Source organism: Martes martes (genome assembly GCF_963455335.1).
Source record: "Martes martes genome assembly, chromosome: 7".
Taxonomy (NCBI): domain Eukaryota; kingdom Metazoa; phylum Chordata; class Mammalia; order Carnivora; family Mustelidae; genus Martes; species Martes martes.
The window spans coordinates 79,372,010-79,391,579 of record NC_137894.1 but is presented as its reverse complement, the minus strand read 5'-3'; the positions used below and the strand labels follow the sequence as shown (position 1 = coordinate 79,391,579).

The 19,570-nt window shown below is 33.3% G+C and overlaps 1 protein-coding gene across 3 annotated transcripts in view; it reads right to left on the bottom strand.

Annotated features, from left to right (window-relative positions):
- The window catches only part of SCFD1 (sec1 family domain containing 1), a 108,410-nt gene that overhangs the window by 50,970 nt on the left and 37,870 nt on the right, over positions 1-19,570 (bottom strand). For all 3 annotated transcript variants that reach the window (XM_080809044.1, XM_080809045.1, XM_080809046.1), the window contains 4 exons: positions 17,812-17,951; positions 15,021-15,111; positions 14,199-14,272; positions 13,438-13,519 (listed from right to left, as the gene is read on the bottom strand). In XM_080809044.1, the coding sequence (XP_080665170.1) occupies positions 13,438-13,519; positions 14,199-14,272; positions 15,021-15,111; positions 17,812-17,951 (387 nt within the window). The remainder of the gene's footprint in view (positions 1-13,437; positions 13,520-14,198; positions 14,273-15,020; positions 15,112-17,811; positions 17,952-19,570) is intronic.

Genomic DNA, 19,570 nt, shown 5'->3' with positions numbered 1-19,570 from the left:
TGTGTACCATCAGCATCATACATACCTCTTCATAGTATGATCACACTTTATTACTCTTCTTTGTTTACATCCCACCCCTCTAGAAATTGTTTAATCGATTCACCCTAGCACCTGGCTGATAATAAGTACTTGACAAAGTATTTGTTGAATTTCTCAACCAAGAGCAGGACATACACAGATCAAGCAGTCATCTTTAGAAGTCATGAGAGTAGATAAATGAACTTCTAGAAGTGAAAAATGCAAAGAATTGTCTTTGGTGATATAATATATAAAATTAAGTATTCTAAGGGCCATAACGGACTTTAATGTCTGTACGTACAAATCAGGGAAGAAACATGGTTCATTAGATTTGTTTTGCTTTCTTCTTAATATACCAACATACTTACATTTAAAGTTCAAGTAAGCAATAGAAACAGAACCCAAAATAAGTTAGTTTGACTAATAATGGATAGGGAGTTTCTTTTGGAGGTGATGGAAATGTTCTAAAAGTACATTTTGGCTGTGCTTGCACAACTCTGTAAATATACTAAAAACGAATGAATCATACGCTTTAAATAGGTGAACTGTATGGTATGTGAATTATACTTCGATAAAGCAGTAAAAGAAAAGTAACTTAGCACTTTAATATACCAATTCCCATAAAGGAGGGAAAGGAGCAAAGTCCAGATTTTCTAATCTGCATATGAGACCTAGTTTATGTCCAGGATCTATTTGTGCAAGGCACTTTACTTGCAGCTATGGCTTTCAAATGTTTTTAAACAGAGAACCTCAGGATCCTCTCTCTCAAACCGTATCTTCTGCAGAACCCTAAACATAAAAAAGATATAAATGACCCATCAAATGTCCTTATAATGATCTAGAGTACCAGTACTGGTGTTTAAGAACTACTAATTTAGATAATCTCATTTAATTCTCCAAGTAACACTATAAACTAGGAATGATTAGTCCCATTTTAAAGATGAAGAAACAGACACACAGAAACATATATTTATTCAAGGTTACCAGAGTAGAAGTAGTAGAGAGTTGAGATTCAAATCCCGGTCAGACTCCAATGTACACCACAGATAAAGAGTAGGGAAAATTATATTTTCCTCAAGTATAATTTATTGCTTCTTTTGTATATGCTTTATGAAAGAAAGTATATTTGTTGATTAGTACATATTTGGGCTTTTTTTGGTAATACACATAATTTATGTATATGTGGTAAAAGGTTATTTTGGCCAATATATATATTACCTAGAGATCCTTTCTCAGTCTTGAAGTAAAGGAAAATACCAAGAGAAATAATTTCTGTAATCCCAAAGTTTAATTATTTTTATATAATGTGAGTTCAAAGGAGAATACAATTTGGATAACAATAGTTACATGTAAAACAGACAAATTAAAAATATAAAACAAAATAACAAGGTCAAGATAATAAACAGATTTTTGGTAACTTCAATAAATATCAAGAATAAATAGTAGGAAGGGAGTATTATAGAAAACCAAAGGACTATGCATGGAATACAAACTATATCTAGTGAATATGAACTCTGAAAGCCAAGAATTTCTCAAAAATCTCTTTAAAAGGGCTAAGTAAAGAATCTGATTTTTTAAAAATTCTAGTGTTTTTCTCCCAATTTCAGAATTGCCAGTGGAAAATCAGCCTGATGTTTTTTACTCTTCAGTATACTACCTCAACATTTATATTATATTAACATAAAACACACAAGCACAACTTTTTTTGACCGGTAACAGCCTATTTTGAAATAGAACAGAAGTTGGCACTTTTAAAAACCAGCTTGCCCCATTCACTCACAAAAAAGGAGAATTCTTAAGAGTTATCTGGGATGTACAAGTAGTATTCCTAATTTGTCTTTTGAAAAACTATTACCAAGAGACATTTGTCAGATGACCTGTACAGGGCATGAAATCAATTCCTTCTTCCTTTTCTGTAACTTTAAGGGATTTTTCCTTCTCTTACCCATTCTTTCCATTCTAGCTACAAACACTACCATTCTGGTGCTTCCTGCTCACTGCTAGCTACAATTCTCATTCCTCACCTTAGTCTATGACTGGTTGATGACAAAGTCTAGAGTAGTATTTCTTGGCCTTCCCTCTTTTCCAAACCCCAATTCTATCCCCTAGCACAAGTTAGCAGTGAAAGTAAAGGTAAGAAGGATTAGAGTTGGGGCACCTGGTCAGTCGGTTAAGTGTCCAACTCTTGACCTCAGCTCAGGTCTTGCTCTCAGGGTCATGAGTTGGGCTCCATGCCCAACTTAAAAATAGAAAAAAGGAAGGATGAGAGTTATACTTCCTTTTACTATTAGGAATCTCAATATTCTTCTTCTCCTCCTTCTCACAGGACAGAGAGGGGAAGATAAACCCTTCTCAGTTGAAAGACAATACTAGGAATATTCCACATAATGAATTAAACAGGGTTTGAAAGAACAGGGGATTTATGAATCACATCTTATCTACAGTAAAGTAGAGCCCAAGATAAGATGAACTTAGAACTGTATTTTTAGAATATAACCTATACCTAAGTTGAAGATCATTTAAAACCTAGCTTTTCCTTTTCTTTCTTTCTTCACATGTTTAATCCCTACCATCCTTTAGTGCTGTATTTGGATATCCAAACCCCTGGGTGGGTAGCATTTGTAAGCTCTATCATAAGTCTGCAGTTGCTCTGTCACTAGAATATGAACTCCTTGTGACTACTTATTTATTATTATACGCCCTGTCTCCTGCAAGGTAACGATTTCTCCAAATCTCAACTGCTTTTTAGCAGTTATAACAAAAAAGCAGTTAATATATTTTCCATTATTTAGGTGTACATTTTGTTGCATTTCATGCTGGTGGGTTTGAACTGGTTTGCCATCATAAAAAATTATGTGGTGCAAAACCCAGATAATACATGAAATTATCTTTGAAGGTGTTCTATAACATGGGTGGATGAATATATTTACTCTGGAGTACTTGTTCATTTGACAGAGTGACTTAGAAATCATAAATAAAATTCATCTATGCAGTGATGGACACTGATTGTACTCTCAAGGTAAGGAACTTGGTTAGGATCTTCAATTTTGACAACAGGCCAACAATCTAACCACTTATCTCATTTCCAGATAGATACATTTTTCTCTCAACCAAGAACACTGAATTTCTAGCATTTCAGGCCCAAATCAAAATATGCAACTTCAACTTCTCTGCTATCAAATCCCTACCAAAAGCCCAAATGAAAAAAAGTAGGAACATATTATTTAAAGAATATGCAATGTTTCCACTCTAGATACTAAAATGCTATAAACTTAGACCTAACTACATTGGAAACTCGTAAACTCCCTCACTGAATTATATATTTTTAAAAAATTTTTAAAAGATTTTATTTATTTTAGAGAGGGAGACAATATGTAAGCAGGTGCAAGCGAGGGCAGAGGAGGGCAGAGGGCGAAGACAGAGAACCTCAAGCAGACTCCCATCATGACCTGAGTGGAAATCAAAAGTCAAACACCCAACCAACTGAGCCATCCAGGTGCCCCGAATTATATTTAATATTAAACCCTTGACTTTCATTAAAGTTAATATATAGAAGTAATTTTATATTAAAATATAAATTTTATATGTATAAGAGTTAAAATTATATTAAAATTACACAAAAGTGTAACTGATATTAATATACTGTATCATTACATCACTCAATTTATTCTAGAAAACACCCAATATGAGCAATGTATTTTGTAATACAATGCTAAGGAACAGTTTGCTTAGAATAAAAAATATACTTAAAATAAATAAATATATAGAAAGAAAGAAAGAAAGAAAGAAAGAAAGAAAGAAAGAAAGAGAAAGAAAATTTAAGGGGTCCCTGACTGGCTTAGTCAGTGTAGTATGTGACTCTTGATCTTGGGGTCATGAATTCGAACACCATAGTGGGAGTAGAGCGCACTTTAAATAAATAAATAAAAAACTTTCAAAAAGAATAAAAAACTTCTCCTTTCTGACAGGAAGGGTTCTTTTTTTTTTTTTTTTTTTAAATAACTTAATCACATCTGTCTTTTTTTGAATCTTGGTTGCCTGAAAATACAAAGCCAAATTTGAGAATTGTCATTATAACTATATGTCACCTATTCCATTTTTATTTCATTATTTTTGTTCCATGCGCTATTTGTGAAATCTGCCTCAAATCTGTTCTAGGAAACAGAAACAACTTTAATCTATAAGTTATACTATATATTGACTCCTAAAAATAAAATGACTAAAGCGACCTATGTCATAAAAAATTTAACATGTAAATGAAATTGTCTTTATAGATAAAAAGTATTAAAAATACAAATATTAGCAACCTTATTATAATGAAATACCCAAAACCACTTTACTTATAATATTTCTGGAAAAAATAGAGATTTATATGGCACTTTAGTTTACCATGACTCTCAGAAGCATTTAGTTTTAGTTTATAGCAACAATGTGTTGAACTCTTAAAAGATATACCCAGGAAAGGAAGAGTAAATTTAATTTAAAGTAAGTGCCCGAAAGGAAATAATAAAAATTAGAGCAGAAATCAGTGAAATTAAAAACAAGAAATTAACAGAGAAAGATCACTGAAACCAAAAGCTGACTCTTTGAAAAGATCAATAAAATTGATAGATATCTATCCAGGTTAACTAAGAAAAAATGAGAGAAAACACAAATGGAAAATATCAGAAATGAAAGAGAGGCCATTACTACTGATCCTATGACATCAAAAGGATGATAGAGTATTTGAACAATTCTGTGCCCATAAACCTGAGAGTCTAGGTGAAATAACTCACTTCTTTAAAAGACACAACCCATGAAAACTCACTAAAAGAGAAACAGATAATGTGAATACATCTACATCTATTAAAGAAATTGATCAGTAACAAATAACCTTCCACAACAGAAAGCCTAAGGTCTAGGTGTGCTCACTAGTGAATTCTGTCAAACATTTAAAGGAGAAATTATAATAATTCTCTATAATCTCTTTCAGGAAATAGAATGCAAATAATGAGAAACTAGATGCTTTCTAGCTAAGATCAGGAACAAGGCAAGGATGTCACCTCTCGTACTCCCATTTAACACTGTATGGCAAGCTCCAGTTAATGCAACAAACAAGAGAAGGAAATCAGAGGTATACAGATTGGGAATGAAAAAATAGAACTCTTCATTTGCAGAAGACAGAACTGTAATGTAGAAAATTTCAAACAAATTTCTGAAACTAGTAAGAGATTATAGCGCAGGTGCAGAATACAAGGTTAATATACAAAGTCAATGGCTACAGTTGGAAAAAGGCAAGGATGTCCCCTCTTGCACTCTTTCAACATCATAATGGAGGTATTAGCTAATGCAATTAGGAAAGAAAAGGAAATAAAAAGACGGGGAAGGAAGGAATAAAACTGTTTTTGTTTATAGATGACATGCTTGTTTATATAGAAAATCTGAAAGAAACGACAAGAAAAATTCCAGGAACTAGTGAGTGATTATAGCAAAGCTGCAGGATACACGGCTACTATATAAAAGCCAACTTCTTTCTGATAATATTAGCAATGACCAACTTAAATCTGAAATTAAATCAAAAATACTATTTTTCTTTAGTACTCAAAAAATAAGTAAATAAAATAGTTATAAATCTAACAAAATATGTATAAGATTTGTATGAGGAAAGCTATAAAACTCTGATTAAAGAAATCAAACAACAACAAAATAAATGGAGAGAGATTCCATGTTCTTCCCACTTAATCTATAGATTCAATACAATCTCAATCAAACTCCCAGCAAGTTATCTTGTAGATATCAACAAACTGATTCTAAGGTTTATATGGAGACATGGGAGACCCAGAATAACCAAAACAATACTGAAGAAGAAGAAAAAAGATAGAGGACTTTATGACCTAAAATATAGCCACAATACCTAACTATGTGTTACTAGCCAAAAAGGAGGACAAATATATCAATGGAACAGAAAAGAGATACGCAAAAATAGACCCACACTAATACAGTCAGCCTATCTTTCACAGAAAAGCAAAAGCAATTCAATGGAAAAAGGACAATCTTTTCAACAAACAGTGCTGGAAAAACTGGATATCTACATGCAAAGAAAAAAAGTTAATCTAGACACAGACCCTACCTTTCACAAAAATTAACTAAAAATGGATCACAGACCTTAAGGGAAATTCAAAACTATAAAACTCCTAGAAGATAACATAAGAGAAAATTTAGATGACTTTATGTATAGCAAAGACCTTTTAGATACAACACCAAAGGCACAATCCACTAAAGAAAAAAATCAATAAGCTGGACTTAATTAAAATTAAAAGCTTCTGTTCTGTGAAACATACCAAGATACCATCAAGAGAATGAGAAGACAAGCCATAGGCCTGAAGAAAATATCTGCAAAAGATACATCCATTAGAGGACATTTTCCCCCAAAATATAGAGAACGCTTAAAACTCAACATTATGAAAATAAACAACCAACTTAAAAAACAGGCCCAAGAGGGGAACAGACACCTCACCAAAGAAGATCCAGATGGCAAGTAAGCATATGAAAAGATGATCCACATCATATGTCATTAGGTAACTGCAAATTAAAACAATAGTAGAATCACTGAAATCCAACATTGATAACACCAAATGTTGATAAGGATGTGAAGCAACAAGAACTCTCATTCACTGCTGGTGGGGATGCAAAATAGCACAGCCACTTTGGAAGGCAGCTTGACAGTGGGCAGTTTTGTTACAAATCTAAACATACTCTTATCAGATGATCCAGCAACCAACTCCTTGGTATTTATCAAAGGAGCTAAAAACATACCCACCCATAAACCTTCTCATGGGCATTCACAGCATCTTTATTTATAACATATATATATCCAGATAGTGAATCTACCATTCACTACCCAGAAAAGTTTTCCTTGTTGTAATGCCTCCCTTTTGGCCCTCCAACACTCTTCTCCAGGTTACTAGGCAAGCACTGATAAGCATTTTGTCACTGAAGATTAACTTGCATTTTTATGAATTTTATGTAAATACAATCATAGATTCTTTACTCTTCTTTAATGTGACTTCTTTCACTCAGTGTATTTGAAATTCAAACATATTATTGTATGTGTCAATAGTACCCTCCTTTTTTTTTTTTTTAAAGACTTTATTTATTTGACAGAGAGAGAGAGATCACAAGTAGGCAGAGCAGCAGGCAGAGAGCCCGATGTGGGGCTCGATCCCAGGACCCTGAGATCATGACCCAAGCCGAAGGCAGAGGCTTAACCCACTGAGCCACCCAGGCGCCCCAATAGTACCTTCCTTTTTAATTGCTAAATAGTATTCCATTTTATAGATATACCATAATTTATTTATCCAATTCAGCTGTTGGTGGACATTGAGTTGTTTCCAGCTTTTGGTTATTACAACGAAGTTGCTATGAATATTTATGCTGTGTACAATAAACACAGGCTTTCATTTGTCTTGGGTAAACACCAAGGAATAGAATGGCTGGACCAATGATAGGTTTAACATTTTAAGAAACTGAGGAACTATTTTCTAAAGTGGATATACCATTTTATATTTCTATCAGCAGTGTATCAAAGTTCTAGTTCCTCTGTAACTTTGCCAAAGGTTGGCATGCTTGATTTTTAAATTTTAAACATTTTTAATAGATGTGTTGTGACGTCTCATTGTGGTTTTTGCTTCCATTTTTCTAATGATTACTGAGATTGAACTTACTTGTCACCTATGTATCTTTTTCAGGTAAGTCTGTTTAAACCTTTGCCCATTTTTTAATTAAGTTTTTTATTTTCTTATTATTGAATGTTCTAAGAAGTCTTTATTTCTTTGAATTTAACCTTTATAATTGGGTCTCAATGACAATGCTTGATCTTAACAAAAGCAGATGGCAGAGAAGAGCGAGCAAAGAGCTAGAGAAAGGTAATTTCACACTTTTTTTGGAGAGGTGAAAACATTCTCCCGAAATTCACAGAGTGAGAAGTTAAAGGATATTCCAACTCCTTCAAGAGCTACCTTTGGTCCTAACTGAAGAAAACTTCAAGTTCTGACAGTGACTAATCTTATTTGGGTAAGAAAAGGTAAAAAAGACGATGATAGCTTGTCCACTGGGGACCTTCTATTATAGAGTATATTGTCCCCCTGCCTTGAAAAGACACCAAGGTCATATGAACATTTGCTTCGTATATATACTGAGATCATTTAAAATACAGCCAGAGAGGGGCACGTGTGTGGCTCAGATGGTTAAGCGTCTGCCTTCAGCTCAGGTCATGATCTCTGGGTGCCAGGATCAAGCCCCTCATTGAGCTCCTGGCTCAGTGGGGAGTCTGCTTCTCCCTCTCCCTCCTGTTCATGTTCTTTCTCTGTTTCAAATGAATAATAAAAAAAATACATCCAGAGAAATGTTCTGATTTCTAGTACAGTAAAATTTCTTCTCTACTGTGATAGGGGAGTGGTGATCAGTTAATCAAAGTTAGTTAATGTAAAGAATGACCAAAACCCCCAACAAACCTGTGTTGTGTGTGTGTGTGTATGTGTGTGTATTTTCTAAATACTGCCTTTTAACTTAAGACCTAAAACACACAATTGTCTGTCAATCTTGATGTAGGTCTGATACCTTTTCTTTGAGTAGAGGTTTCACTAAACTTTTTTTCCTTTCCTACATAAAGCACACCTATAAGGGATCACCTATGATTTCCAGTTTCAAATTCTCTGAAGTGGAACCAAAAACCTTACAGATATTTACAAAGAAATTTTAGTTTTTTTTCAAGATTTTCCAATTTTTATAGTTAAATTTTCTTTTTTTACCCAGTACAAAGTTAAACAACAGTTAAATCACTATCTTCAGTAAGTCTAGGGTATATACCTTAGTTTTAAAGAAAAAAATCCCTTTTCCTCCTCATACAATTAGCATAAATAGTTTGGAATCAAATATAAATAACTCTTAGAGAAACAAAATTCAACCTGTGAGGCACCCTAGCTGCCAGCTGTCTGCATGTCATAATACGGCCGGCAGCCGCCATGTTTTACAGCGGGAATAAAGGGCACCAGTTAATTTGGTATGTTGACTAGTGGAAATAAATGAAGAGTGTCAACTTTATTTTTAAAGTTTATCTTCCCCTAGAAGAGATAAAGAAGTTGAGCCAAAGTAAAATAAGCCCCCTGAAGGAGATGCTAAGGTTAAAAGCTAGCATTGCTACCAACGGCTAAGCCTTGTTCAGAGTGTAGACCTAAGGCAGTAATACATCTGCTTGATCAGATGATGTCTTTAGATCTAATTCAGTACCTCTTAACATTCTCCAGAAGCAGCAGCAAAACAAAAATGAAAAAAATGAGCACCAATGAAGCCTCAATCCATAACAGCTTTTTAATAGTTTGTTTTTTGCTCATTATATTAGGATAGAGTGTACGGATGTTAGAGATCTTCCTTTCAGGTGGGAGCATTAGGGGAAAGAGCACACCATGCCGCTCTTATCTCTCATCTATTATGACTTACACATTGGTGTCTTTTCCTTTTCTTAGGTAATGCTGAAGAGTACTTAATTCACTTTGACTATGCAGGTGGGATAACAACAACTGAAATAAATTAAAATTTGTCTATAAATTATTTAAGTAACCTCAGAAGTCATTCTCCCAAACCAGCAAGTAGTGAAGCCGTATTTGTCTCAGAAATGAAAGAATTGCTACAAAGTTATTTAAGAGGTATGGATTACTCAAAACAAATGAGAACTCAACAATTTATTCTTTAATCTATTAAGCTAAAGTCAACCACTCAAGCCACTAAAATTATTAGAATATTAATAAACATAGGTAATAATATTTGCCAAAGTTGTGGCAAATAGATGTACTATTTCTAGCTTTCCACTAAAACAATGACTGCCAGATAACTCATGACTATTTCCTCCTAGTATTGTTTCAGAAAATGATCTAAGGAAATGTAAAAAGCAGCCAAGATCTAAACATCCCAAAAGGAGAAATATGCAAAACTACAATAAAGATGAATACCAAGGGAAGTGTTCTAAGATCTCTGCATAAAAAGTCTTAATATTCTTCCTAATGGTAATAAAAAAATATTTACCACTTAGATGAATAAAAGTTTACAAAGAAGCTAAGCTCAAACAGTCAATAAACTCTGGTGAAAAGCGAAGAGATCATGGAGAAAAAAACTAACTTAATATTAACATTATAGCCAGAGGTACATGGTATAGAATAGTAATGGTACAAATAAACATGCCACTTAAAAAGTAAGTATTTTAAGGTTGGAAATTTAATAATTATGGGAGACTTTAAGAAGAAATTTTATAACCAGGAGTAATGAGAAATAATGGGAACAGCAGGATTTATATGCTAATTTTGACAAGGAAGAAGAATAACTTAAAAGAGAGGGTCAACATTACAAGGACTCTTCACAGAAAACATATATCAGAATATTTCTTAGAGTATGCAGTTTATTAAATACAACTATAATTGCTATGTGAATATTTAAGATAAATATGCTCCTTTACCAATGATATTTAAAGACGTTTTGTTGTTGACAGGGTTTCTTAGAATGATCCAAAGGCAACAGTGTATCCTACAGAGGGCATCATTTTCCCTCTGCAAGTGAATGTCCTTTATAGCACGGTTTCTTTAAATCAGACCCTATTAAAAAGGGTGTCTTCCTTGAGTTACAATAAAACAATCATCCCAAAATGTGTGGCTTTTATATAAAACCACTTAACACACTGAATGACAAATTAGTTTGAACTTGTCTTATAAAGAGAGCCAAAATACCAGGTCTTAAAGAAGAATTATGTAGATCATGCATGGCAGCCTGTTAATGTCAGACAGACGGCCTCTATTAGCACAAAGTGATTTTGAAAAACTCACATAAAATCATCAGTGTAAAATTACAAACAAACATCATTAAGAATTTATAGAAAATTCTACCCTATAAAACACTATTTTTCATTTAGACAGCAGGAAAAGCTGTCTTTCAATTCCATGCTTATTTCCAAAACTCACCCATCACTCATACTCTTCAGTTCTCCATTTGAAACATAGATCTGTCATTAATCTCCAATGACTTCCCATCCCACTTAAATTGCTATTTCTCTTGATACCATAGTCTATCACTTTTTCCCTCCTCACCATAAGCACTATTAGTCTTCTTTTATATCCTTAAACACACCAAACTCATTCCCTGTTTTAAGACTTTCGCACTTTTTTGTCTCTCTGACTGGAACGGTTGGCCCTGAGATTTTTACTAAGTGGCTCCATGTGATTCAGGTCTCTATCTCAGACATCACATCAAAGGTGATCTCCCTAACGACTTACTCCTAACCACTTAGAGTAGCCCCTCAGCTGTTCTCTACCATCTCCTATCACCTTATTTTTATATCACCTAAATGACTGAAGTTATCTTGCTTTCTAATTTGGGTACTTTGTTTTGTTACAACAATATTAGCTCCAAGAGAATAGAGACCTTGTCTTATTTATTTATTTATTTATTTTTTTGAGACCTTGTCTTATTTATCAAAGAACTTCTAGGGCCTAGCACAACACACAGTTATTCAAAAAACATGACTTAGTAAGTCAATTAATTTAGCTAGAATTTTCTCAAACCATAAGCTCTAGTCTCTGACTTGGAGTATATTCATATAAATTTGTAGCAGTATAATTTTATGAAGTTTTCTGAAAAAGATGAAACTGAGTGCCTTCCATAGGTACAATAATGAATTACATTGAGTTACACAAAGCAGGTTTGATGGTAGGGGCTGAGCTTGGCATTTTGCTGGTTTTACAGCTATGAGACCAGAGGTCAGAAAATAAAATGTTGGGGCGCCTGAGTGGCTCAGTGGGTTAAAGCCTTTGCCTTCAGCTCAGGTTATGATCGCAGGGTCCTGGGATGGAGCCCCGCATCAGGCTCTCTGCTCAGTAGGGAGCCTGCTTCCTTCTCTCTCTCTCTCTGCCTGCCTCTCTGCGTACTTGTAATCTCTGTCTGTCAAATAAATAAATAAAATCTTAAAAAAAAAAAAAGAAAAGAAAATGTTAAGGATCAATAAACTTTATTATGAAAAAAAACAAAACAAAACAAAAAAACCCTAAAGTCAAAGAAAATCCAAAGAACAAAAATCTTAAAGCCTATATAGGATTATTAACAACTGTCAGAACTTTCTAGAATTTGTTTTTACTTCTTGTCTATTTATTTGCTTGTAGCTCCTAGCACCCTGCCCAGCACACAGTAAATACTCTAAAAATATTTGTTTAATGGAGCATAAGACCCCTAGAATTTAATTACAATTTAACAGATGTAAACTAGACTTATATTTTGTTTTGAAATAATAAATTTTTTAGAACTTTTTATATTAGATTTGTTCTTCACCTTGTAAGCAAAGCTTTTCTTTCCTACTGAAGGAAATTCTCAATATAGCTCTCTGCTGCATAATGACCTCAGGTATTTACAGATCTGAGTAACCTTTTCCCATTTTACAAAGATGGTACATATGGAAGGGAAAATATCATCAACAGAGTCATCTATAGACAGTACAATTATTCTATTCCTATTCCTGTAGGTACATGAAAATAGCAAATATCAATACTGAGATGTGGAACAAAAGAAATTACGCATGTTTAACTTCCACGTTGTACAATGTCCATTATCTATTTGTGCTAGCTCCATCCTATTCTCTATAATTTTTTAGATCATTAAAAAAGAAAAATGTTTAAGTCCCCTTTCCATAATTCAAGGTGTTATCAACATCCTTGACAGGCAAACAAGCATATTTAGCTTTTTTACATTGCTTTTTCAAATGTAATGTATCACATGGAAAGCAGGGGTCCATAATAATCATGTCCTAACATATGGTCAATCTGTCATTGAAATTCAGCTCCACACCCAGAGAATAAGTGACAGTAGAATACTGAGGGACTGATTAAGTCAGGCTGATAGGGAATAATCATGAACAAAGTAAGGAGATAAAAGAGCTATGATAACAACATATAGAAAATATAATCTTTTTTCAAAATCACAGAACAAGGGACAGCAGCTTTAATGGTGAAAGACTCATCTGAAACTATAAGTTAATACTATAGTACTAACTATAATAAAAGGGGTGTCTAAATCTGTATTATTGATGGTTAGACACAAGTCTACTGTTAAGAGTAATAAGCAGAGAGATAGTATTGAGGAAATATTGAGGCAACGTAATAGAAACATCACAGATTCTAACTTCTATTTACTGAACATGTGATCTTACTAAATCACTATTCTTTCTGGATTCTTAAGCTTCCTCATTTGCAAAAAAATGAAGGTAATGATGTTGCCTTTGGTAATGATATCTCATAATGTTATAGTGAGGCCTCAATGGGATAATGAATATGAAATCATTTTAAAAAGTGTAAAACCCTATATAAACAGAATACATAAATACAGTGTGGGGGGAAAAGTTAAATTTACCTTTATATGTTCTAAAACAGCAGTGGCAACATTTGTATGGAGATCAATAAGTCTTTTTTTTTCAAGGAGTTCTGGCAAAGAACTATAAGTATCAAAAAATTGAAAATTAACCATTAAATTTTCTAAGAAAATGACACAGACCTTAATAAAACACACACCTGGGCGTTTCCTCTGAGGAAACTTAGAACAGCAAAAAAGTGACAAGATGACAAGTTAAACTGTTGACCAAATTTAATCTCTAAGCTTTACCACATACAGTATTCACTACTTTAATATAGGTAAAATGCTTCTTGGTTTAAAGCAATCTGTCTATTAAATATCACTATTTCACCATTTCACTTTCTGATTCCAAAATCTGGAGGTTTAGAATATAATCAGATTAATGAAAATATGATTTTACCTATAAATGTAAAACACATTTCCTCTCTTCTTGATGGCATTTCATATCAGAAAGAAATTGTACTTAACCTTTAGTTAATAAAATAATAGCAGCAATGATAAAATTAATAATAACTTATTTTATCACCACTTCTTCTTGGTAAAAATATCCCCATTTTATAATTCTAACTAGAGAAAGAGGCAAATGATCTGCTATATGAAACAGGGAATTTAAATCAGTTTGAACATGTTAAAAAACAGTTTAGTTTTTTAAGGGTCTATGCTATTACCTACTATTTCTTATTATTAAAAATATTAGCCAAATTTTTAACATTCAAAATAAATCTTTCTGTAGACTTAAAGAGCAAATATTGCTTACTTACCTAACAGCTGATGTAAGCTTAGCAGTATTGTCAGAAAGCATACTTATGGCTCCTTCGTCTTCCCCTTCTAGTCCCTGAGGAGGAAAAAAAGATCTCAGAAGCATATAAACCAATATATTCCTAAGATCAGTGATAAACACTAAGGTTTAAGGTCACCCAGAGTAACAATTCTTCCCCTCTAAGGAACAAGTATATCCATTTTTGACAATTCCAGAAACGTTCTGGTCACTACCAGTCTAACTAGTTGGATGATTAAGGACCAGTGGGTATTTTCAGGTAAAGAAATAGGGCCAGAGACTTGCCACAGGTCATGTAGTAATATAAAGCAGAGCTGAACTCTGAGGTCAGGTCAAAGTGTAGTAGAGTGAGCAGCACTGGAAAATATACCCCTAAAATAAAGTCACATTATATATTTTTTCAGATAATAAATTCAGACTGTTCTTTTATTTTTATTTATTTATTTTTTTAAAGATTTTATTTGAGAGAGAGGGAGCTTGAGAGGAGAGAGGTCAGTGGGAGAAGCAGAATCTCTGCTGAGCAGGGAGCCCAATGTGGGACTTGATCCCCGGACTCTAGGACCATGACCTGGGCTGAAGGCAGCCACTTAACCAACTAAGCCACCCCAGACTGTTCTTTTAAAATATTTTGCTCTTCTCATTATTCAGGTTTCTTTTTGACAAAGATCTTTTCTGTAAGTTAAGAATACTTTTCTTATTAAAAACAATGAATGGTTTCAAATTTTCATGAGAAAAAAAGTTAATCTCTTTCTCTCTCCAGATGTCCTGCTTTTCTGTAATTCTAAGAAAGCAAAAGGAATCTTACCATGATGCTTTTAAGTCGTTTAACCTCATCTTCCTGTGCTCTGTAAGATTCTAGTTCTTGCTGAACTGATTCTGCAACTTCTGGGAATGGACTGAAACAGTATTGAGCAAGAGGAACTATGAGCATGACATTAAAACGTTTATTTTTGTGTGATTCCTGAAATATATTCAATGAGGATTTATTTCGATTTTAGTATATGTGCTGCCAAAGCGAGCACTTTATTTCGATTTTAAATGTACCTATTTGAATATATTTAACATATGACACAGCATAAATTTAGCAAAAATATAACCACATATCTCCGTGGATATCTATTTAGATTATTAATACTATTTCTTTAAAATGCCTATCATAATTCTTATACACCTAAGCAAATTTAAATTTATTTCTATTATTTTCATTGACTATATCACATTTTTTTCACTTATACACTATTAGAAAAAAAAAGTGACTGAAAAACAAAGAAGAGAAGGCATGGTATATGAAACATCAATTAAATATTATCACCCAAATTAACACAGAGTGTCACAGGGTTCATATAATTACAAAGATGGCATGCAAAAAAAAAATTTTCATGCAGGTAATTGTGAAAAAAATCTTTTAATTCTGTAAGCTTAATATCTTAGAAGACTGCTAGTAAAAACAGAACATAGGTCACAGTTTTCTTTTGGTCTAATGCCTGACGTCTTCATCCAGGTAAGTGTGTTTTAGCAGTAATTTCTATAGACTTCAGACACAAGTGATCTGCAATCATTGAGAAGCTTTGGTAGAAAAAATTTCATATGTCACTAATCTTGAATAATTCTAAATAAATGTATGTTGACCATAAAATGGTTCATAACAAGTATTTTTCATTTACAGCTTTAGAAGTGGCCAGAAGCTTTTCTTCCTTTAAGAAAGAAAAGGTCATGTCTGTGCAGCAATGAAACAAAACCTTTTAACACTTCATTAATGATCAGCACATTTCATCCAGTAGACTGAGAGAAATGACAGAAGACCCTGAGAGGATTTTGAAGACCATGGTCCAGTTTTGCATTACAATCATAGGCGCTAAACTCAGCTTCAAAAGACTGTATGCTGGCAGAACATAGCACTGAGCATATTAAAATGTGCTGATTGAACGAGAAGATCCTAAAATCTCCAGTATCTTCAGATCTCAGGACTAAAAGACATCCATAACAACTAACATTTACAGAAGGTTTGCTGTATGCCAAACACAAAGTGCTAAGACTCTCTCTCTATTCTTTCATATACTCTAACCACAGTCTTGCTGAGGTACACGCTATTAATAATTAGGACCACGCCTTTTGGGATCTTCCGGGACTGGGCTTTATTCTTGCTTTTATCTCTGATAACTGAATGACTCTGGGCAAGTTACTTCTTTATTTCACTTCATCTTCATAACAACCTTCTGAAATAGGGCAACAAGTAGAATAATCATACCTGCATTTTACTGATACAGAAATTGAAGCTCAGAGAGATTTAAATTACTTGTTTTACTCTATACTAACTGCCAGTGTCTTTGTGCCCACATTACTGTATTTCTAGAATATTGTAGTATGACATTCAGAGTGAGAGTTATTCAGGGCTATTCTTATTTACAAACAAAAAATTAAAATTCTTACTATTCAACTGACTTCTAAGATTGTTCCTAAATATATAAAGGAAATACTCAAATCTTCCATATTTGAATGAGATTTTGTTTCATAAGGTCTTTTCTACCAGAAAATATAAATCTTAAAATTAATTTTAAAATATCCTGTGCCTTTTCTAGAAATAATGTAAATGTAATTTCTTGTACTTTGCCACTATGGCAAAAATCATAGACTATGGAATTCCAAAGAGAAGAAAATTATTTAAAATAAATTATAACAGTACCCAAATTGCCAGTCAGAAAGAGGAAAACAGTGACTTTTCTTTGCAGAGGAAATAAAATTCCTTGTTATAAGCAATGTGACTTTGCAATGTTAAAAAAAAAAGTTATAAATAAAAAGATAAAACACAAAAAACCCAGGTGGTTGAATCAAGTCTCTATCTTACTTCTCTATTAACATAAATGAGGTCAAAAAGAACAGCCATATCAAGGACTTGGTCACATATATAGGTATAGTAATACTTTAAATACTCAAAATAATAATAAATAACATTTTATTTCCATAATTGTTGGTAAGCAGCATTTTTCTCTTAGAGGAATGCTTTTTTTGGGGGGGGGCGGTTACTATCCATGATGACCATTAGGTAACTATTTTAACAATTACTGAGCTCATAAAATACCCTAAACTTTAAGGGCATATAGCAATACATGGGATCTGTGTATCTGCCTGTAAGAAATCACACAACTAATTATTATTTCTAATGTGCTTTAAATAAATGTTTTTCAGGTTTAGGTATTCTCTCTCCACAGAGATTTAAAACTGTGTTTGTATGAAGGAAACATTGAACAAAGAGGGCAGATTATACTTTGACATTTATCACTAAAACCTATTTTAAAGAAAGGCAGAAATGATCTTGCAGAAGGTCAGTGGGGACAGCAACAAAATTTAGAAAGACTATCTATAAAACCTACAAAATCATATGGTATGAGCTTACTGAAAAACAATCAACAAGAAACAACCTAGGAACTGAGAAGAAATAGAAACATCCCTATAGACTATGTAATTATAGCTTCTACTCATTGTGTAGAAGAACCACCATCATCTTTTTGATTTTTTTCATCAAATTCAATAAGTCAGATGACATCTTCATTTCCCTGTAAAGGGGTGAATCTTTAACTTACTGATGTTTTTCTTACCTTCCCTTATGTTTCTGCCAAAATTTATCAACTGGAGTTAAATCATAAGACTTCTTGTTTTTTCTCTTTGGTCTAGCACCAGCTGGAGAATTTTCTACTCCTGAAGATTCTTCCAAATTAACTCTGTTTAAGTGGAAATCCTAGGAAAAAGTAAACCTTTCTTAAGTAACAGTTCAAGAACCATAACATTTCCTACAACAAGGAATGTAACAGAGATTTTTACTGCCTTTTCTAATAATTCTAAGGACAAAATACACATTTGAAATTTCAAGACCTCCTTCCAATGTTTCATTACACAAAGGTACCTTTAATATTTATGTATTTTAGTTAAAGTAGGAGATGCAAATGATTTAAACTTCAAAAAATACATAAAAATCATGTTAAGGTTCTTGTGTATCCCTCTAGAAAAATATTTTTGCATATGCCAGCATACACATATCCTTTTAATTTTAAAGAATTGCATTACATTATACATTTTTTGTACCTTACTTTTCTCACATAAGGATGTATTTTGGAGTTCTTTCTCTACCTATATGTGTACATCTACCTCATCTTTATCATGGTTATATAGTAGTCCAACATTTAGATGTATCTATTTATTTACCCAGGTCTTCTGATGTTTACTTGTTTCTAGTAACAAACAAAATCTTAAATAAATATTCAATTTTTTTTTGAGAGGGGGAGAGAGAGAAAAAAAGAAATAGGGAGAGATGGTGAAGAAGGGAAGGAGGGGCAGACGGGAATCTTGAGCAGGCTCCATGTCCAGTGTGGAGCCCACTGCAGGGCTCAATCTTACAACCTGAGATCATGACCTGAGATGATATTAAGAGTCAGACACTTAACTGACTGAGCCATCCAGCTGCCCCTTAAATATAATTTTTAAACTCTTAGAGTCTTAATGTTTGATCTGTTGATTGATGTATTTTTTAAAAATAACTACAACAGAAGCTACAATAATAATAGCACTTCCTTTTACATAAATTCTAGGAGCTAGATACCACTACGTAATTATAAATTTTTCTGCCTAGAACTAATTTGACTGACATGAGGCTTGATTTTTGCTCTTTCTCAGAAAAATGAACACACAAAAACCAAAATAAAGTATTTTATCTTTTCCCCTTCCTTCCTGCCTTAGACCTGGGGGTTCCTTCATGTAATAGCAGTATTTTATGGTTCAACTCTATTCTGAAGAATAGCGAGCTAAAGACAAAATATGGCTATCAGGACACCTGGATGGCTCAGTCGGTTAAGGGTCTGACTTGTGGTTTTGGCTCAGGTCACGATCTCATGGTCCTGGAATCGATCACAGCATTGGGCTCTGAGCTCAGTGGGGAGTCCACTCAAAGATTCTCTCCCTCTGCCCCATTCTCCCACTTGTACACTCTCTAAATTAATAAATCTTTAAAAAAATAATAAAGACAAAATATGGCTATCAAGAAGTGAGTGAGTGATGAACAAAAAATAAATTATATGGAGAAATTATCTAGCATGGCAATATTACTAACATCTCTGTTCTAAGATATGTTCTTAATAATTAAACTTCTAGGTCTTAGCAGATTAGATGTACTGAATATAATTTGATCTCTTGATAAAACTAGGTCAACAATACTGACTCTAATGCATTAGACCATATCCTGCAACTTTCTCAAGTCCTTTATACAGTAATTTGCTTGTTAATTTTTCCTATGACACAAAAAACAAGAGTGCAAAATATACAGATGTCCAATTGCCATAGCTGATTAGTAAGTCTTTTGACAAA